The 23557-nt window shown below is 37.6% G+C and overlaps 1 protein-coding gene across 1 annotated transcript in view; it reads left to right on the top strand.

Moving 5' to 3' along the window:
• LOC150082451 (uncharacterized) overlaps positions 1–23348 on the top strand; it is a 36265-nt gene extending 12917 nt beyond the window's left edge. The window contains exon 3 of the mRNA XM_090378622.1: positions 23160–23348. Coding sequence (XP_090234748.1) covers positions 23160–23300 — 141 coding nt within the window. The 3' untranslated portion in view covers positions 23301–23348. The remainder of the gene's footprint in view (positions 1–23159) is intronic.
• Positions 23349–23557: the final 209 nt, after the last annotated feature.

Raw genomic sequence — 23557 nt, 5'->3', positions numbered from 1 at the left:
TTTTCAGTTAGAACAATGTGCAGATCAGCCCATGAACACACTCTTGTAAAGACCTAATATTCACCGTAAAGGACACGTGTAAAAGCTCTGTGAATGTGATGCAGCATGAGAGAAGCAGTCAATGCAATGGGAAATCCCAGGAACAAAAAAAACAATAATTATTAATTGATCCCATAAGCTGCCATAAAAAATGAATGACAGGGTTTACTGTTGCTTTGGTATATTGGTTTCAATGAAACAGGTACAGCAAAGTTGTAACGTCTTCTGGGCTGTAGTGGCTGCATGAAAAATATATTTTATTTGAATTGTATTTGATGATGCCTGCATAGTGACTAGAAAATAATTTGGAAGTCGAAAAACAAAAACTTTAATTTGCAAATATGTTTGCAAATTGTTTTGTATCTACTTTGAAATTCCATTCTCAAGATAAGATACTATACTGTAGGGCCAAATTGAATCTTCTGAGACAGGTTATAGATGGTCTCGGTTTACAACTTGTCTCAGAAATATAAATGTTGCTATGTATGAAAGCTGATTGTTTGATTTATAGGTGTACATTCGTGTTTTCCTTCTTAACCTTTTACCAGCTGTGAGAAAAGCAGAATACTATGGTGGACTTTTTCCACCGTTACTGTGCTTAGAATAAATACATAAAATAATTCAAAATTGTTCGCTTTATTTAATTTTTTTTTATGAAACATGAAAGGTATTAGAACCTGTAATACTTGGTACCATGTATGGGTTGAAGGTTAAGAAGATGAAAGTAGATACTTGTTGATATTAGATTTGAGTTTCTGTGATTATAATTTTAAGGAAATACATGTGAAGGGAGGTTGTTCTAGAAAACTGAAGTTGAAGGAATAAATCAAAAAGAAGAAAAAATTGGACAGTAAAAGAATTCTGACTGGTTGAGGCACGTATTCAAACTGGTTTGGAAGAGACAGAGGAATTACAGAAGCCAATTCAGAAGAACAGTGCCCAAGGAAATATCTGTTGAAAAGGCATGAAGCAAAAACAGAATATCTATGAGATAGATGGTGGAGAGACAATAAGAGATGGGCCATTAATTAGCCTAACTGCTCTCCTTTGAATGGAGCGTAGAAGCTTGAGAGAGGTTATTGGGGCACTGCCCCAGATGTGGGAACAATATTCCATGGCAAGACAGATTTGAGATTTGTACAGAGTGAGTAGCTGTTCAGAAGAAAAGTAATACCAAGAGAGAAAGAGAAACTCCAATTTTTTAAATGCAGAGGAAGCTCCTTTCTGCACCGGGGAATTATTTGGGATCAGAATTTAAGAAATTCAAGAAGTGGAAGCTTTATGCAAGGGAAGGTTTCTCAAACTGGAAAGTGGAATACAGCATGCTATCATCAGCAAAACTATAGATAAGATTTCCAGTCAATGGAAGAAGGTCATTAATATACAAGAGGAAAAAAGTGGGAGAAAGGACTGAACCTTTGAGAACACCAGCATTAGTGGAAAAGTTGGAAGACAGAGAGCCATCTGTCTTCACCTGCAGTGTGTAGTCAGAGAGAAAACTGGGTACCCAAAGTTGGTAGTGTATAAGATGGAAGCTTATTTAGAAGACCTTTATGCCAAACATGATGAAAAGTAGCAAGATGTTCTGAGGGCAAAAGTATTTCAAATGAGCAGGTAGCAAATGCCAGGGAAGCAAGTTTAAATAACTTTAAGAGGTGTGTCAGGGTAGTTAACTATACAAGAACACTAAGTCTTAATTGTTTATAGTAATGTCAGAAGTGTCGTCAATAAAATGAGTGAATTCAAACTGCTGGTTAGGACAAGTAATGCTGACATAATAGGGCTTACGGAAACTGGCGCCATCCAGAAATAGGGGATGATGAGTTTCAGTATGGTATGTATAATGTATTTAGGAAGGACAGGGAAGATAGAGGGGGCAGTGGGGTCATGCTTCTTATCAAAAGTAGCCTGAGCACAACGAAAGCTTTCCTGGCTTCAGACGTTTTGCATGCTAGTATAGAATCTGTATGGTGTGAAATAATTGGAAGCAAAGGTATAATAAGAGTGGGAGTAATCTACAGGCCAGGTAATTGTGAAGATTATGATGAGAGCCTCTACATGCAAATGGAATGGGCAAGTAAACATTAATGTCTTATTATGGGTGATTTCAATTTGCCTCTAATTGATTAGAGCAAATGGGAAGGAAACTCCACATGGGGAGAAAATTTTTAAATCAACCAGATGATTGTTATTTGTATCAGCATGTCAGGGAAAGTACTAGGGAAAAGAATACTCTAGACCTCATCATCACCCATGAACCAGATGACATAATAGGGCTATTATGTAATTTCATAAAAGGAAATTACGATGTCTTAAGGTACTACATGGTCTCGATTAACTGGGTAGATATCTCACAGAGAGCGAATACAATTGAATTATGGTATACCTTTAAAACATTAATCACAAAAGTCTTGAATGCTTATATAACATTAAAAAAATACTCCACAAGGAGGATTCTAAGTTGGATGAATAATGAAGTTGCCAAATTATTTGAGCAGAAAAACACGGCATGGAAAAGTTACATAGCAATAAAAAGAACTGAAGCCTATAACAGTTACAAATTGATCTGTAATAATGCCACTGAAAAGGTTAGGCTGGCAAAGGCAGATTATAAGAAATCGCTGTCAAAGAGAGCAAAGAGGGGGGATAAGGAATTCTTCACATAATAAATGCAAAGAAGAGAAGGACAAACCAGATCAGATCCTTATGTAATGGACATGGGATAGTATTAGATATCCCAGCTGAAGTTGCAGATGAACTCAACAGTTACTTTGCATCGATATTTACAGAAGAAAAACCCTTCGTGTCAATGAGAAATTTTGGGAGTGAAGTTGAAAAAAATGTAATTAATGATGTTGAAATTTCACATGTTTATTTAATGAAAAAACTTTCAAGCCTACAGGCCAGTAAGGCCCCTGAAGTTGATAACATTTACCCTATAATCTTAAGGGAGACAGCAAATGAGTGCATTGAACCATTGAGGCTAATTATGAGAGCATCACTGGACTCGGGAGTGATTCCGTTGGATTGGAAAAGTGCCAATGTATCTTCAATACATAAGGGTGGTGCTAAGAGTGAAGTGGGAAATTACCGCCTGTTTAGTCTAACTTCAGTAGTAGGGAAAATCATGGAGACTATGATGAAGGGTGGAATTCAGGATCACTTAGATAGAAATGAAATTCTGAAGGATACTCAGCATGCTTTTGTAAAGGGAAAATCATGTTTAACTAATCTGGTTAGCTATTTTGACAGGGTCACTCAAGAGTTGGACTTAGGGAATAATTTCAACATTGTTTATTTGGATTTCAGTAAAGCATTTGACTCAGTCCCACATGAGCAGTTACTATATAAGCTGGAACAGGTTGAAATCACAGGGAAAATCCTTAGATAGATAGCAGAGTGGCTTCAGGGCAGGAGGCAGAGAGTTGTGATAAATGGTTATACCTCAGATTGAGTTGATGTAAGAAGTGAGGTTCCCCAAGGATCATTATTAGGACCATTGTTGTTTTTGATTTTCATAAATGACATTGATGAAGGGATAGAGGGCGTGATGTCTAAATTTGCAGAAATGTAAAGATTGGTAGAGTAGTTAATGATTGCCACCAAGCAGAGCTTCTTCAGAGAGACTTAGATAGACTTCAGGAATGGTCAGAAAAATGGCAGCTATGCTTTAATCCAACAAAGTGTAAGGTATTACACCTGGGAAACGGTAATCCCAAAATAACTTATTCACTTGGTGGAGTTTCAACTAAACCCAGTTCTGGAGGAAAGGGACTTGGGTGTTACGATACAGTCAGACGTGAAATTCTCTGAGCATTGTAAACAGGTTGCAAGGAAGGCTCATGGTGTCCTGTCGATGATCTATCAAACTTTTGCAAGTAGAGATAGGGACGTGATAATCCCATTAGATAAGGCTTTTGTTAGACAACACTTGGAATACTGTGTTCAAGTATGGAGACTGCACCTAAAGAAAGACATAGAGCTTCTTGAAAGGGTGCAAAGACGGGTAACTCGCCTGGTGAGATCGGCAAAAGGGCGTCCTTATGAAGAAAGACTTTAAATATGTGGGTTGCAGAGTTTGGAAACTAGACACCTTAGAGAAGATTTGATTGAGGTGTTTAAGGCTCTCAGAGGCATAACAAAATGAATAAGGACGAAATGTTCACGGTTATAAATGATTCTAGAACTAGTGGCCATAATTTCAAGTTATGAGGGGAGTTGTTTAGACTGGATTGCAGGAAGTTTTATTTTAACAAGCAAGTTATAAATTACTGGAATAAGTTACCTACATGGGTGGTAGATGCTGACAGTCTGGGGAAATTCAAAGGTCAGCTGGATAATTACCTAAGGGAGGAGGGAAATGCATAGGTTGTCCATTTCCTTTTCTCTTATTTATTATTATTATATATATTTTTTTTATTTTATTATTGTTATTATTATTTTATTCTTATCATTTTATTTTATTTATATTTTGTTATTTTATTTTTATTATTATTATTTAATTTTTTTGGCTGGTGCAGCATAAGCCATAGGCTTCCTTGCACCATGTGACCATTACTAATACTAATAGCTTTTGAAATGTCAGTAGCTACTGCTTTAGTTTCACCAAACTTTTCCATTGGATTTGTCCATAGATGGGTAACATAAGCCATCTGTGGACAAATACAAACAAGTGGATCAACAATGACACAATCCATATTGCCAATCATTGGTTAAATTGGTGAATTCTAGATAGTTTAGGACTTGGCAGTTTGTAGATTTCACCATTACTTCAGGAAGAATAGAAATAAGAGCAATGAGATCATAATTGAAGGAAGGGATTTTTCACTCTTTTTAGGAATTGACTGGATATGATGAAATTTCCAAGAAGAAGGAAAAACAACAGTGGCATAAGAAAGTGCAAAAAAAGGCGACACAGAACAGGAATAAGTTCAGGAACATAGGTTGTGAGAACAAATGGAGAAATACCATCAGGACCTAGAGCTTTCTTGCTGTTAAGATTATTCATAATTTTTCTGACATACGTATGACAGAAGATCACAGGAGGCATTGAATAGGGGTATACTGAGTAGGAGGTGGCTTATCTTATCATGATCATCAATACAAGAGTTTGAACAAAAGTAGAATGCTATCAGCTTTATCTTTATCTGAGGTGGCAATAGAATCATCAGGTTTTACTGATGATTCTATTGAAATTTGCTTATCAATTGCTTTGGCAAGAAACTAGAATGCTCAAATACCATTTGAACAAGAAGCAAGTTTTCGACTGTTAGCCAAGGTTTAAATAAAGGATTAGATTTCAAGGTGGAGTGTGGAATAAAGAATTTCATCCCTACAAGAATAATTTCACTAACATGATCTTGGCGAAATTGACATGAGAAATTTTAAAACAGTAATCCAACCAAGGAAAATAAGAATAGGAACCTCACAGATCAGGTGCCTCTGTAGCCAGGTGGGCAAAAGCAGCAGTGCATAGCACATGCTTCTTGATTAGACCGGGATTCGAGCCCATGACCACCAAATACGGAGGATGCGGAAAGGTCAGGGAATGACACCACATATCCCCGGAGCAATATGGCATTAGTTGCTAATGCTCCTAAAAACCAAATAACAACAACTCACAGATCATTCCATTTTGCATTGTAATTTCTGTAATTATAAACAACATAAGCTTGATGAGAGTGGCCACAAGAGAAAGACTCCATTGGAGAAGAGACCATCACCAAGTTGTGATCTGAAGTGCTTAGAGTGAATTGCGGCTCTAACTTTTAGCCCACATGTACAACCAGTGACATATTTCTGCGAGCAGTATTTTCAAACATGAACTATATTAAAAATAAATCAAGAAACCGTCTGAACAATGCGAATCCCTCAGCATGTTTAAAGATGAAAATTACTCACCTGATGTTGAGAGACTTGCTCAATAAGTTCAGCAGCAAAAGTCACATTAATTTGTACCTAATTGGATGTTTGTTACATTTTTTCAGTATTAATATATATTTAAAAAAATATATTTTTTTAATCCTTCCCACTCTATTCCATTTCTTAAAAAACTGTCCCCAACCCCCTCATCCCAGCTTGAGCTGAGGTGTGGCTCCTTGGATTCTTATTTTTTAATTAGATTAAAAATGGCTCTTCATTCAAAAAAGGTTGCCGACCCCCTGGCTTAGAATATCACTTACCTCCACCATGTACTTGGAAGGGATGTTGTGAGAAAAAGATCAAAAGTGTGTGGTTAAAATTGTTTGATATTCTGGTAGGTAAATGAAAAATCTGTGCAAGGTCATTAGTAAGGAAAGAAGGCAAAGAGTTTCAAGTGATTAGTTTTGTTGGGAATACAATAGAGGGCAACAGATGAATTTTTGAGAATGGGGTAGAGAGATTTTAAGCCAGAGAAGATCAATTATTATTATTATTATCTGTATGGTGCAAGGAAGCCTAAGGCTTATGCTGCACCAGCCAAAAAAAATTCCCAAGTTACCCTGAGAGAGAGAGAGAGAGAGTCAGAAGTAGAAAGGAATCACCAAGAAAGAAGAGAAGAATAATGATATGCTTGGGTGTGCCAAGCCCATACTCACAAGATGTGAGCCCCTGGGGTTGCAATAAGAGGAGATCCATTTACTAAGTCTCTGACAGTGAATATCAGAGCAGACATATGCACAAGTACTACTTTTGAAGCAAAAGGAATTGTACAGAGAATAATAAACACGACTGAAATGAGCAGTGGTTGAATTAACTGATAATTGGGATTTTGTCACAAAAAGACAAGGTTATGATGAACATCATGACAAGATCCAATCTTCCTTACATTTCAAGGGTACAGCTCTAAAACGGTGTTCGCAGGCCGGCCGCTAGTTGGTACACTGGACCAAACATATTGGTAACTCTTTGGGAAGCTTCCGGATCAGCTAGTGTATAATCGTGCTACCTCTACTCTGCCAAATAGTGACTGGAGGGAGTCCGAGCAGTGTGTATGCAGGGGTATTGTTGAGGCCACGTTATGTCAAGGATCTAGGTATATTCTTATCATGTGAATGCCATATCCAAAAATATCAGTATTTGATACAGCATGTCCCCTCAACTTATTCTTACTATTGAATACACCATGAATTGTCAAACTAATAGAGTAAGCTTATCTGCAAAAAGATCTAAACCTCCCAAACACTTCCCAGTTCATTTCACAAATATACGTGGTCTCAATTCTAATCTTAATGATGTCCATTTTACCATTAGCATTAGTAGAGGCATACGATGCAAGAAAGCTTATGCAGCATCAGCCAAAAAAAAAAAACCCTCCCATTTCACCCGTCCATTCGTTCGAAATGCCTGTCCAGTTCAGCCTTAAATTTATTTAGGCTATTAGCTTCCAAGAAAAGATAGAAGCCTGTTCCACCAATATGAGACGGTATTTAAATTCTATACAGTGGGACCAAATGATGATGTTACCAACAGCAAATTCAAAATGGGAAGCATTCAAAGAACTTATCTTGGAAGCTACTAGGCTTTACATACCAACTAAGAAATATTGTTCAAGGTTTAGGCCTAAATGGATGTCAGATGAACTAATGAGGCATATGGCAGAGAAGAAAAATGCATGGGGTTCATATAAATTAACACGTGACACAGAAGCCTTTGATAGATATAAGTTGATCTGTAACCAAGCTACAAAGGATGTTAGGCAGATTATGAGAAATCTTTGGCAAGGGATGCAAAGAAAAACAGCAAAGAGTTCTTTACTTATGTAAACTCTAGAAGGAAGGGGATGAATCAGATTGGTCCACTTGATATCGATGGTTCAATTGTTGATGATCCTGCTCAGGTAGCTAACAAACTAAATGAATAGTTCGCATCAACAATCACACATGACCAGTTATTCAGCAAGGGGAATGCCAGAGGTATATTCAATTCTGGCAGTAAGCTAGATAATCTTGTAATAACTGAGAGTAAAGTGGAGGAGAAATTGTTGAAGATAAACACAAGAAAGGCACCTGGGGTGGATGGGATCTATCCAGTTATATTAAAGGAGGCTGCAAAGGAAGTAAGCAAACCCTTAGCCATAATTATGAGAGCTACCTTGGACTCAGGGGAGGTACCCATAGACTCAAGATGTGCAAATATGACCCCAATTCACAAAGGAGGATTAAAGGCTGACATAAATAATTATAGATCTGTGAGTTTAACTTTTGTTCCAGGAAAATTAATGGAGACACCAGTTAAAGAAGCACTGCAGGATCATCTAGACAAGACTTCAGTTATAACTCGGACACAGCATGGTTTTGTTAATGGGAAGTCTTGCCTGACCAATTTGATTGGATACTATGATGCAGTCTCAAAAGAACTGGATGCAGGGAATAACTTTGATATTATATACTTGGATCTTAGAAAGGCTTTTGATACTGTTGCACATGGAAGACTGCTGCACAAATTGGAGCAGTGTGGCATTGGAGGCAAATTGCTGCTGTGGATAAAGGGGTGGCTGAGGGGGAGAAGACAGAGAGTGGTAATTAATGGACACTGCTCATTGTGGACTAATGTTATTAATGATGTCCCTCAGGGTTCAGTGTTGGGTCCATTATTGTTTTCTGTATTTATAAATAATATTGATGATGGTATATCAAACTTACTGTTCAAGTTTGCAGACGATACAAAGGTTGGCAGGGTTCTTAAGTACACTACTGATGCTATGCTGCTGGAACAGGATCTGGAAAGGTTGAGCAGATGGGCTGAGAGGTGGCAAATGAAGTTTAACATTGACAAATGTAAAGTATTACATATGGGAAACAGCAACCCCAGAGCAACATATCAACTCTGTGGTACTACACTGACAGTGGTAGAGAATGAAAAGGACCTGGGGGTAATTGTGCAGGCAGATATGAAGTTCTCTGAGCAGTTCAGACGGGCAGCAAGAGTAGCTCATGGTGTATTGTCAATGATATATAGGAATTTTTCTAGCAGGGATAAGGAGGTGATTATTCCCTTGTATAAGGCAATGGTCAGGCCACACCTTGAGTACTGTATACAGGTCTGGAGGCCTCATTTCAAGAGGATGTAGAGCTGCTGGAACGAGTACAGAGAAGGGCAACAAGAGTAGTGAATGGAACAAAGGGTTGCTCTTACGAAGAAAGGCTTAAGTTTTGCAAATTACAGTGTCTGGAGACTAGGCACTGGTGAGATGATCTGTTAGACGTGTATAAAGCCTTTAATGGTTTGAGCATGCTTAATGCTGATGGGATTCTTCCTCTTGCTCAGAATAATCACCTGAGAGGGCATAAATTCAAATTGAGGAAAGACAAATGTAGGATGATGTGCAGAAATTTACCTTTAGCCAGCGGGTAGTTGGTTGGTGGAACAGACCTCCATCCCTTGTTGTGGAAGTTGATAGCTAAATTTAAGGCTCAGCTGGACAGGTATTTCAAACGAACGGAGGTGTGTAGAAGTTTTTTTTTTTTTTTTTGGCTGATGCTGCATAAGCTTGCTTTCTTGCATCATATGCCTCTACTAATACTAATGCTAATCAACTACCCAAAGGCTAAAGGCAAATTTTTGCACATCTATTCTACAACTATTTTTCCTCAATTTGAAACTCTGCCTCTTCAGGTTCTTAATCTGAGTAAGAGGAAGAATCCCATCAGCATTCAGTTTGATCAACAAATTCAAGGCCTTATACACCTGAATCAGATCACCTCGCAGGTGCCTATTCTCCAGGCGCTGCAATTTGTAGAACTTCAGCCCTTCTTCGTAAGAGCACCCCTTTGTTCACCTCACCAATCTTGTTGCCCTTCTTTGTATTCGTTCTAGCAACTATACGTCCTTCCTAAAATGAGGCCTCGAGACCTGTACACAGTACTCTAGGTGTGGCCTGACCATTGCCTTGTGTAACAGGATAGTAGTAGTAGTAGTAGTGGCTTGTGATGCAAGAAAGCAAATATATGAGCTTATGCAGCACCATTCCCTCCAAATGCCTGTCCAGTTCCTCCTTAAATTTATTCAACCTATCAACTTCCATGATAGGTTGCATCGACATTCACACATGAGGAGTTATTTAGCTAGGGGAAAGCCAGAGGTGTATTCAACTCTAGCAGTAAGCTAGAGAATCTTGTAATAACTGAGAGTAAAGTGGAGGAGAAATTGTTGAAGATATACACAAGTAAGGCACCCGGGGTGGATGGGATCTATCCAGTTATATTAAAGGAGGCAGCAAAGGAAGTAAGCAAACCCTTAGCCATAATTATGAGAGCTTCCTTGGACTCAGGGGAGGTACCCATAGACTGGAAATGTGCAAATGTGACCCCAATTCACAAAGGAGGATCAAAGGCTGACACAAGTAATTATAGACCTGTGAGTTTAACTTCTGTTCCAGGAAAATTAATGGAGGCACTGGTTAAAGAAGCACTGCAGGATCATCTAGACAAGACTTCAGTTATAGCTCGGACACAGCATGGTTTTGTTAATGGGAAGTCTCGCCTGACCAATTTGATTGGATACTATGATGCAGTCTCAAAAGAACTGGATGCAGGGAATAACTTTGATATTATATACTTGGATCTTAGAAAGGCTTTTGATACTGTTGCACATGGAAGACTGCTGCACAAATTGGAGTACTGTGGCATTGGAGGCAAATTGCTGCTGTGGATAAAGGGGTGGCTGAGGGGGAGAAGACAGAGAGTGGTAATCAATGGACACTGCTCGTCGTGGACTAATGTTATTAGTGGAGTCCCTCAGGACTCAGTGTTGGTCCATTATTGTTTTCTGTATTCATAAATGATATTGATGAGGGTATATCAAGCTTAATGTCGAAGTTTGCAGACGATACAAAGGTAGGCAGGGTTGTCAAGGACACTACTGACACTATGCTGCTGCAACAGGATCTGGAAAGGTTGAGCAGATGGGCTGAGAGGTGGCAAATGAAGTTTAACATTGACAAATGTAAAGTACTACACATGGGAAACAGCAACCCCAGAGCAACGTATCAACTCTGTGGTACTACACTGACAGTGGTAGAGAATGAAAGGGACCTGGGGGTGGTTGTGCAGGCAAATATGAAGTTCTCTGAGCAGTGCAGACGGGCTGCAAGAGTAGCTCATGGTGTATTGTCAATGATATATAGGAATTTTTCTAGCAGGGATAAGGAGGTGATTATTCCCTTGTATAAGGCAATGGTCAGGCCACACCTAGAGTACTGTATACAGGTCTGGAGGCCTCATTTCAAGAAGGATGTAGAGCTGCTGGAACGAGTACAGAGAAGGGCAACAAGATTAGTGAATGGAACAAAGGGGTGCTCTTATGAAGAAAGGCTTAAGTTTTGCAAATTACAGTGTCTGGAGACTAGGCACCAGCGAGGTCATCTGATAGAGGTGTATAAAGCCTTGAATGGTTTGAGCATGCTCAATGCTGATGGGATTCTTCCTTTCGCTCAGAATAATCACCTGAGAGGGCATAAATTCAAATTGAGGAAAGACAGATGTAGGATAGACGTGCGGAAATTTGCCTTTAGCCAGCGGGTTGTTGGTTGGTGGAACAGACTTCCATCCCTTGTAGTGGAAGTTGATAGCCTAAATAAGTTTAAGGCTCAGCTGGACAGATATTTTGAACGAACAGAGGGGTGAAGTGGAAGTGGTTTTTTTTTTTTTTTTTTTTGGCTGATGCTGCATAAGCTTGCTTTCTTGCATCAAATGCCTCTACTAATGCTAATGCTAATGACAGATGGAAGTTTGTTCCAGCAATTAACCACCCGCTGGCTAAAGGCAAATTTCCGCACATCTATTCTACATCTGTCCTTTCTTAATTTGAATTTATGCCTCCTTAGGTTCGTAATCTGAACAAATGGAAGGATCCCATTAGAATGCAGCGTGCTCATCCCATTCAAGGCTTTATACACCTCAATCAGATCACCGCGCAGGTGCCTAGTCTCCAGCCACTGCAATTTAAATCTAATGCTCCTAAAAACCAAATAACAACAACAACAACAACTGCAATTTGCAGAATTTAAGCCTCTCTTGGTATGAGGATCCCTTCATTCCCCTCACCAATCTTGTTGCCCTTCTCTGTACACGCTCAAGCAAATCTACATCCTTCCTAAAATGAAGCCTCCAGACCTGTATGCAGTACTCAAGATGTGGCCTGACCATTGCCTTATACAGAGGGATAATCACCTCCTTTTCCCTGCTAGCAAAATTCCTATATATCATTGACAAAACCCCATGACCTGCCCTGGCAGCCTGTCTGCATTGCTCAGAAAACTTCATATTTGCCTGCACAATTACTCCCAGGTCTTTTTCATTTTCTACCACCTTAAGTGTAGTACCACACAGTTGGTACTTTTCTCTCGGGTTAATTCTGCCCATATGCAGTACTTTGCATTTGTCAAGGTTAAACTTCAGTTGCCATTTCTTAGCCTATCTGTCCCTCCTATAATCACCTCCCTGTCCCTGCTAGAAAAATTCCTCTATGTCATTGACAAGACTCCATGACCTGCCCGTCTGCACTGCTCAGCGAACTTCATATTTGACTGCATAATTACCCCCAGGTCTTTTTCACTTTCCAATTCCCTGAATGTAGTACCACACAGTTGGCACGTTTCTCTTCGGTTATTGCTACCCATATGTGCCTCCGTAGCCAGGTAGGCAGGAGGAGTAGTGTGTAGCACACACTTCTTGATTAGACTGGGGTTCGAGCCCATGACCACCAAATATGGAGGATGCAGAAAGGTCAGGGAATGACCACCGCATATGGAGCAATATGGCCTTAGTTGCTAATACTCCTAAAAACCAAACAAACAAACAACCCATATGCAGTACTTTGCATTTGTCAATGTTAAACTTCAGTTGCCACTTCTCAGCCCATTTTTCCAACTTATCTAGATCCAGTTGGAGTAGCATACTGTCTTTACTCTCGTGAACAACCCTGCCAACCTTTGTATCATCTCCAAACTTGGACATTAAACCTAATATACCTTCATCAATATCATTGATAAATATACAAAACAACAATGGGCCCAACACCGAACCCCGGAGAACTCCACTAATAACATTTGTCCACAAAAAGCAGTGTCCATTGATTAACACTCTGTCGTCTCCCACTCAACCATCCCTTTATTTATTGTAGCAACATACCCTTAATGCCATACCTCTCCAATTTGTACAGCAGTCTTCCATGTGCAACAGTATCAAAAGCTTTCCTGAAATCCAAGTATATGATATCAAAATTATTTTTGGCATTCAGTTCCTTTGTGACCACATCATAATATCCAATTGTTGGATACTATCAAATTCCCATCATCTACAACTGTTGATGATGAGAATTTGCCTTTAGCCAGCGGGTGGTTCATTGTTGGAGCAAATTTCCATCTGTCGTAGTGGAGGTCGACAACTTAAATAAGTTCAAGGCAGAACTAGACATGCATTTGGAGTGGAGGAATGGGTGAAATGGAAAGGTGTTTTTTTTTGACTGATGCTATATTAGCCTGCTTTCGTGCATCATATGCCTCTACTAATGCTAATACTAATTAAAAGAGGAGATTGAGCACTTGGTGCTAATAGGTTTTATTTTAAATTAAAATTTTATTTTAATTTGTATATTCTGAAAGGGATTACCTTCCTCTGAAAGCGGATGAATATTTTTAGTGGAAATTTATTGCCACTGCCATCTAGGAAGAATTGCTGAAAGGAAAGATAGATTTAAACGATTTCAACTAATACATGCTGCTGAAGTAAAAAAAGATTTTGAAGCATGCATGTGCACATTCACTTTAGTTATATGTATAACTAGACTGGTAGAACAGTGGCAACTTTGAATAAGTCTATTTAAAGAAGTGGTTAGAAGTGTTGAGAAAAGCTGTCATCCTTTTCAGAGTTACCAATTGAAAAACTTTTCAATTTGGTAACTCTAAACTTGTATGAGTGATCACTAGTGAGTGGCACTGACGATGATGTTTGAATCTAATTTTGTTCACAATCAAAAAGTTTTGAAAGAAAACAAATTTATGAACTCAAGAAATAGAACTACTGAATTGCAAACTTCTGGTAAACAGAGTTGCAAACAGGCCAGGCAACCTCATAATCTCACCCGTGATATCCTCACCTGTGCAGAAAGTGTTCATATTTCTCTATTCTGACGAATCATTATAACAATATGCTTGTTTCTTTTAAATATTATTCCAACATTTTAAAATCGGAATACAGCTCTTCAATCTGACATACTTCACATCCATGTACTGAAGCCATTACTCCTATATATGCTGAAAGATATTATATGCAAATTTATTATAATGCATGCATTTCTCTGTATTCCATATTTTAAAAAAAATGTGTATATGCTTCCAATAATTGCTGTTTGAGGTTCATTCGACCTATCATTGTTAAGACAGCTTAAAAATAAAAAACACAACAACATAATAAAGAGTTTACACATAGAATTTTAATCTTCCTCAGTTGAAAATTGTTGTCCAAAAAAAAAAAAAAAGTTTTATAGTTTCCAGTTTTCCAAAGTCAACTTTTTTTTTTGATAACTAAAATCCTTTAGAAGTTCTTAGCAAAATGTAGATACAATTAGTCTGGTATCAAAATTTCTTCTATGCTTCATTTATGAGAATGAAATGATGTGGGTCTTGCATAATTTGACTGGTGCATTGGTTTTTGCACCATTAAAATCTTTCATGATATATGACTAATATCATCTTTATTTAAAGTTTCCTTTCTTCTCCCTTAACAATTGTGTGAATATGCCACATCCAGTTTCACAGCTAGAAATATTAGCTTCTCACGAGACAGTTGTGCCTTTTAATTATATAATAATTGTACAAACCAGTTTCACATAAATTACTCAGTTTACAAAAATGAATGAATGGAAAAAATACCAACAAAATTCTATTAAATACTAAAAAATAATAAATAACAAATACCAATAACAGTACTAACAAAATTCTAACAAAAATGCCAACCTTTTACAAAAAAAATATCTTTATTTCCTTCCTACAGAAAATATTCTTCTCTTATAATTTTAAAGAGACTGTCTCTTGACTTTTTGTCCCTTAAATGCTCCTTTCATGTTTCATTTCTAACAACTGCTGTTAAACACTCTTTAAATTGTTACATCCCTCACAGACAGTATTTAAACAATCACATGTGCTCCTACATTTCAAAGTCTTGACATCCATTTTGTTTTCACATAAACAAAGTGTGAGTTTAGAGAGCTATGGCAGAAATTTATTGGTTGGCAATGCATCATTTTCAAATTTGAAATTTTTTGCAGACAAGTTTCAATAGCCATTTGAAACATTAGTTCTGCCAGTTTCAGTGTGAGTACCTACCAGATGCTATTAGGAAAGAAGAAAAAACGTTAGCATACTTAGAAAAACAAAAACTGAGTTCAGATCTCTTTCTAATTAAGTTTTGGAAATGCTCTTGGCATCCAAGTCTAGACAACAGGGCCATTTTTATGAACAAAACTTTGTCTCAGAATTTCTGAAGAAGGATATGTCTGAATAGCATCTTTTTTTGGGGCAATCAGGATCAACTGATGTCTAATGAAAAATCCAAACAGAAATCCACAAATAGAAAAATCCTAGGTAAGCTAATGTTGAAAGCAATACTGCACTGGTAAACAATTCTATTCTTGTTTTTCCTCCTGCTTACAATTACCTGATCTCTAGCTGTTTGAAATTCAAAAGTTGGCAGCTGTGGAATATACGTATACCCATCTATTCCTGTTGCACACTCCATTCATATTAAACAAAGAACATGGAAATGTGAAGCTTGTATTAGAGAAGATTAAGTATAACCGGTATAAATGAATTGTTTGTGGGGATTTCTTGATGCTCTGGTTTCTTCTGGGTTTGCAAGGTAGTTTCTTGCTATTTCTGGCCAAAAAACCTGTTTTTCTTCTACCTGCAATTATCTGATCATCAGCTTTTTTTTGAAATTCTCTGGTACAGCAGGAGAAGAGAGTGGTCTGCCAGAATTGAGTTGCAGCCTGAGTGCACACACACAGAGTGTAGTAAACAACCCCTTGGTTCCAAGAAAATTCTTGCCTGTACTACTCCATATCAATCTGGGACTGGTCAAGCAATTTGTTAAAGCATAGGCTCTACTGGGTGGCACACTTTCAAGCCTCTGTAGTCTATGTTTCCAAAATTGTCTGATACAAAAGTGAAAGGTAGTATATTTATTGCACCACAAGTTAAGCAGGTGTTGGCTTCATAAGAACTAGAAGACAAAATGACTGGTGCTGAGTGAAATGCCTGTAAACCATTTCATCTTGTAACAAATGGCTTTCTTGATTACATTATGAAATCTTTAAAGGCAGCTCTATGCCTCCATGATCAATTTCACCCATCTCTTCTGTTCTTCATACAGATGCTCAAGGGAGTAAAGCTGGCTATTCTAATGGTAAAGCTTACCTTCAAACCAGGTCGTCATGCATTATGATTTTTTGGCATATGACTATGTTTCTGGAACATGTATGGCCTATCACCATTAAAAATCCAGCAGCAATGTATAGAATATCACGGCAGGACACTCCATTCATAACCCTACCAAGAAATGCATCTCCAGTTACACTCGTACCACTGTACTTTGCAGTTCGAATGATGTAGTCCATCTGGAAACGTTCCTCCATCTGATTGAAATATTGAATCATCACTTCAGAGAACACCTTTTCACTTCTATCTAGTTTTTGTTAGCACAGCACCTGCCATTGTAATCATCACTGAGCATTGACTTTTGTGTTTGTGTTCACAAAAATATTCCTGATGCAACGTGTGTATAGTAATCATGTTGATTTTTCTCTCCTACATGCCTGTGCACCATAGAGTAATTTTATTGCAGTTTGTATGTAGTGGCAGTTTTGTTTAGCAGCATGTTTTTGGCCTCTTTTTGTCAAAATACAAGGATTTCCATATTGCAGTTCAACTAGTAGTGTTAGTGACCAAAATGTGACATTACCTAGCTGCATTTTAAATTCACTTGAAACTGAACAAAATACATTCAACAGTTAAATTTATACCCATATACTGCTGTGATGTTTTTTACATTATTAATTAACTATATAATATCAGTGTAAATACACCATAGTTAACCCATATATTTGAGCTACGATTGTAGCGTAGAAGGCATCGTTTTAAATGTATCTCATAATGTGGTTGCCTTCACAACAAGATAGCTACTATTGAATTACTTCAAATAAATAACGCTTCTCTAGTAGAGAAGACTACTGTTATTTATTTTCAGCAGTACCACCACCCAGACGATCGTTTCGAAGCTTTTTGGCTTCGTCATCAGTGGGCGGGCAGGTACCCAGGTAATACAACAAGCCATCTCAGTTGCGAAGTTATATCCACATTATGAGAGATGCCAGAAGGGTGTGGTGGTAATGTATTTGGAAAATTAAATGCACTAGGCATAATCCTTATGGGTTTTGATAATTAACTATATAATATCAGTGTAAATACACCATAGTTAACCCATATATTTGAGCTACGATTGTAGCGTAGAAGGCATCGTTTTAAATGTATCTCATAATGTGGTTGCCTTCACAACAAGATAGCTACTATTGAATTACTTCAAATAAATAACGCTTCTCTAGTAGAGAAGACTACTGTTATTTATTTTCAGCAGTACCACCACCCAGACGATCGTTTCGAAGCTTTTTGGCTTCGTCATCAGTGGGCGGGCAGGTACCCAGGTAATACAACAAGCCATCTCAGTTGCGAAGTTATATCCACATTATGAGAGATGCCAGAAGGGTGTGGTGGTAATGTATTTGGAAAATTAAATGCACTAGGCATAATCCTTATGGGTTTTGATAATTAACTATATAATATCAGTGTAAATACACCATAGTTAACCCATATATTTGAGCTACGATTGTAGCGTAGAAGGCATCGTTTTAAATGTTATGAGATACATTTAAAACGATGCCTTCTACGCTACAATCGTAGCTCAAATATATGGGTTAACTATGGTGTATTTACACTGATATTATATAGTTAATTATCAAAACCCATAAGGATTATGCCTAGTGCATTTAATTTTCCAAATACATTACCACCACACCCTTCTGGCATCTCTCATAATGTGGATATAACTTCGCAACTGAGATGGCTTGTTGTATTACCTGGGTACCTGCCCGCCCACTGATGACGAAGCCAAAAAGCTTCGAAACGATCGTCTGGGTGGTGGTACTGCTGAAAATAAATAACAGTAGTCTTCTCTACTAGAGAAGCGTTATTTATTTGAAGTAATTCAATAGTAGCTATCTTGTTGTGAAGGCAACCACATTATGAGATACATTTAAAACGATGCCTTCTACGCTACAATCGTAGCTCAAATATATGGGCTACGATTGTAGCCCATATATGGTGTATTTACACTGATATTATATAGTTAATTATCAAAACCCATAAGGATTATGCCTAGTGCATTTAATTTTCCAAATACATTACCACCACACCCTTCTGGCATCTCTCATAATGTGGATATAACTTCGCAACTGAGATGGCTTGTTGTATTACCTGGGTACCTGCCCGCCCACTGATGACGAAGCCAAAAAGCTTCGAAACGATCGTCTGGGTGGTGGTACTGCTGAAAATAAATAACAGTAGTCTTCTCTACTAGAGAAGCGTTATTTATTTGAAGTAATTCAATAGTAGCTATCTTGTTGTGAAGGCAACCACATTATGAGATACATTTAAAACGATGCCTTCTATGCTACAATCGTAGCTCAAATATATGGGTTAACTATGGTGTATTTACACTGATATTATATAGTTAATTATCAAAACCCATAAGGATTATGCCTAGTGCATTTAATTTTCCAAATTACATTATTAATATAATTGCTCTTTCATATATAGATTATCCTGTGATGTTCCAATATTGAAACAACATTATGTTATCAAAAGTAACAAATTTGTTACTTTTGATGACATGGTATATGTTGTTGTAGTTAGGTTCATAGAAGCAGATCTGAGTATTTAGTTAGTCTTAGCACTCTCCATGAGTTTAGTTCATGTGACAGGCTTATTTAGAATGCATTGCAGTGCTGCCAAGATGCATCATATTACAGTTTCATCACATTTTATGTTAAATTTATCTTTTTTTTTTTTTCTTTTTTTTTTTAAATGTAATTGTTACTTTCAATCCAGTTCCATTTGATTGATGGAGACAACCTTACTCTAGAATAGCACAATAAACAAAAGCCACATGAGCTGCATTATGCATGCCTCCTTCTGCATCACAAGCATTACAAATTGCTAATTGCAGGTTCTTTCAAACTACTGTACAGGAAATTGTGAAGGTGGAGAAATGAGTTCTTGAATATATAGCACTTTTCTGAGAACTACCTAATCAGAAATTTTTAAGCAAGGGAGTTCTGACCAAGGATTTTATCTCCCAGGGTGTCATTTTTGTTGCTTCTTATCTCACACCAAACTATAGTACATAATTTTTAATCTTTAATTTTTCAAAATATTGTTAGACTTCCTCTTCAAATGTACTGTTTACCAAAGTATTGGAACACAAACAAATTAGCATATTTTATGTAAATATTGTAGAGGACAGTGTGGTAGAATAGAGATATAAATGAATCTACAAAATGTAGAGGTTATTTGAATGTGGAGGGCATTGTGCAAAAGTTGAACATCCACCGAGCTACCACATATTTTGATAGCAAGAGATTTCTGAGTAGTTGGTCATGTTGCCCAGAAAAATTCCATGCCAAAGTTGCCAATGAATTGTCCAACAGGTTTAGAAATGTAGGTTTATTGGTGTGTGTACTTTTAACCCAGAATAGGGGTTTTTGTGCAATTCACACAATTTGACCTTAACAGTATTTCAGCAGTTTGTGCTTCATTTACACCATCACATGGCTAAAACTCCCAGTAGCTGTTTTTTAAAATGTTTTCTTTGAATTCTTGTAGAAAATTCCAGAAATATATATTAATAATTGGACAATTAGGAGGAATTATTAAGTTAGGCATAATTATATACACATGTTGATTGACATATGTTAAATAAAATTTTGATGATACACTCTCTTTATTGCTGCACACTTTCCTCCTACAATAATACTTTCTGGTTTCATGACATTGATGCATCATCTGGAATCAGACTTTTGATGTGCACTCTTCATGTTTCATGCAGTGAGCACTCCTGTTATGGACAAGCTGGGATCTAATCAGTGTTCATTGAAGTTCATGGTTTTTAAATTTTTATTCACTTGTCAACAAGTCTAAAAGGGGTTTTAATTTTCAAAAATTAATTAAAAATTGCTTTTAATATAGAACATAGATTTTTCACAATTGTTCAAAAAAGATTGAAAATATTGGTGACATCAAAAAAATAATCAATTTTGAATTATTTTTTTTGCTGATTTTTCAAATTTTCTTGCATACAGAGGGAATTAAAATTTTCTCGTGACTAGTGATGGGTTAAACAGGCCATTGTATCATTGGGGTTCCATGAGAACTAATGTCTAGTTAGGTGCAGTGATGTCACATTCAGAGACATTGGCCTCTGGAGGAGTGGAAAGGGTGCTAGCAGTGAATCTTGATATAAGGTATTGGTTGTAACATCAACTCAGAAAATATTGAAAATATCTACACCCTCCCAATTTTTATGATATTGATGTTGGAGTGGTTGTTTCTCTGGATGGCATCTTGCATCATTGGTGAAAAAATGACATTTTTAATAGTCTCGTTCTTTCTACACTGATGCATTTTCCGAAGCATAGGCTTGGATTTGGGTAGAATAATGGAACCACTGTGATATGAATTGGAGAAATGTGGTTGAGGAATGGAAATTTTTCTTTTTGATACATTATAGCATAGCACCGGTAGAATGTGTTCTGTAAAGATTTTTTCTGATATATTAGCATTAGCATTAGTATTAGCATTAGTAGAGGCATTTGATGCAAGAAAGCAAGCTTATGCAGCATCAGCCAAAAAAAAAAAAAAAACACTTCCACTTCAACCCTCTGTTCATTCAAAATACCTGTCCAGCTGAGCCTTTAACTTATTTAGGCTATCAACTTCCACGACAAGGGATGGAAGTCTGTTCCACCAACCAACCACCCGCTGGCTAAAGGAAAATTTCCGCACGTCTATCCTACATCTGTCTTTCCTCAATTTGAATTTATGCCCTCTCAGGTGATTTTTCTGAGCGAGAGGAAGAATCCCATCAACACCTCTATCAGATCACCTCGCTGGTGCCTAGTCTCCAGACACTGTAATTTGTAAAACTTAAGCCTTTCTTCGTAAGAGCACCCCTTTGTTCCATTCACTAATCTTGTTGCCCTTCTCTGTACTCGTTCCAGCAGCTCTACATCCTTCTTGAAATTAGGCCTCCAGACCTGTATACAGTACTCTAGGTGTGGCCTGACCATTGCCTTATACAAGGGAATAATCACCTCCTTATCCCTGCTAGAAAAATTCCTATATATCATTGACAATACACCATGAGCTACTCTTGCAGCCTGTCTGCACTGCTCAGAGAACTTCATATCTGCCTGCACAACCACCCCCAGGTCCCTTTCATTCTCTACCACTGTCAGTGTAGTACCACAGAGTTGATACATTGCTCTGGGGTTGCTGTTTCCCATGTGTAGTACTTTACATTTGTCAATGTTAAACTTCATTTGCCACCTCTCAGCCCATCTGCTCAACCTTTCCAGATCCTGTTGCAGCAGCATAGTGTCAGTAGTGTCCTTGACAAATGAAGCCTACCTTTGTATCGTCTGCAAACTTCGACATTAAGCTTGATATACCCTCATCAATATCATTTATGAATACAGAAAACAATAATGGACCCAACACTGAGCCCTGAGGGACTCCACTAATAACATTAGTCCACGACGAGCAGTGTCCATTGATTACCACTCTCTGTCTTCTCCCCCTCAGCCACCCCTTTATCCACAGCAGCAATTTGCCTCCAATGCCACACTGCTCCAATTTGTGCAGCAGTCTTCCATGTGCAACAGTATCAAAAGCCTTTCTAAGATCCAAGTATATAATATCAGAGTTATTCCCTGCATCCAGTTCCTTTGTGACTGGATCATAGTATCCAATCAAATTGGTCAGGCAAGACTTCCCCTTAACAAAACCATGCTGTGTCCGAGCTATAGCTGAAGTCTTGTCTAAATGATCCTGCAGTGCTTCTTTAACTAGTGCCTCCATTAATTTTCCTGGAACAGAAGTTAAACTCACAGGTCTATAATTACTTGTGTCAGCCTTTGATCCTCCCTTGTGAATTGGGGTGACATTTGCACATCTCCAGTCTGTGGGTACCTCCCCTGAGTCCAAGGAAGCTCTCATAATTATGGCTAAGGGTTTGCTTACTTCCTTTGCTGCCTCCTTTAATATAACTGGATAGATCCCATCCACCCCGGGTGCCTTTCTTGTGTTTATCTTCAACAATTTCTCCTCCACTTTACTCTCAGTTATTACAAGATTCTCTAGCTTACTGCTAGAGTTGAATACACCTCTGGCTTTCCCCTCGCTAAATAACTCCTCATGTGTGAATGTGGATGCAAAATATTCATTTAGTTTGTTAGCTACCTGAGCAGGATCATCAACAGTTGACCCATCGATATCAAGTGGACCAATCTGATTCATCCCCTTCCTTCTAGAGTTTACATAAGTAAAGAACTCTTTGCTGTTTTTCTTTGCATCCCTTGCCAAAGATTTCTCTTAATCTGCCTTCGCCTGCCTAACCTCCTTTGTAACTTGGTTACAGATCAACTTGTATCTATCATAGGCTTCTGTGTCACATGTTAATTTGTATGTATCCCATGCATGGTTCTTCTCTGCCATATGCCTCATCAGTTCATCTGACATCCATTTAGGCCTCAGATGAACTGATGAGGCATATGGCAGAATCGATATATATATTGATATATATCGATTCTGATATATTCTGAAATGAGAGATTTGATTTTAAATCCCATCAGAAACTAGATGCAGTTTGAGTCAGACTGTGGTTAGCTAACCTCAGATGGAAGAAGTTAGTTCCTCCTCAATATACCAAAAATCTCCTAAAACAACAAACTTGAATGGTTTTTTTTTTTTTTTTTTTTGCTATCTCTGTAATATATGGATATTTTTCAGAATAATTTTTTCCTTTTGACAGGCAATTTTTGGGCAAGTGTTCTTTGGAGAAAATCTTACTCTCCTTTGGTGGCTTGGAACAATGATGATACTTGTCGGACTTCTCTTAATGCACAAAGGCAACCAAAGGGTGGCATCAGTGGCAGCAAAGAAAGCTAAATAAATAAATGTAGGAATTATTTAGAAATGCAGTGTGAGTTGTAGGATGAAATGTGAGGCTATTAACTGTTAAATGGTTAGCACATTTTATGTGCTACTGAAAATTGGCAGAATACCTTTTACTATGTTTTTAGTGAAGTTGTAATAGGCTTGTATACATTTTGTAATTACTACATTTTAATCTTTTGATAAATGGAAAATATTTCATATCCATTCCAAAGTTGAAATTGAGTACAGTTTTACTGATTTTTTTTAATATTT

Source organism: Mastigoproctus giganteus, chromosome 7 (assembly GCF_048544385.1).
Source record: "Mastigoproctus giganteus isolate SK-2022 chromosome 7, ASM4854438v1, whole genome shotgun sequence".
Lineage (NCBI taxonomy): Eukaryota > Metazoa > Arthropoda > Arachnida > Uropygi > Thelyphonidae > Mastigoproctus > Mastigoproctus giganteus.
This window is presented reverse-complemented; position numbering and strand designations above follow the sequence as displayed.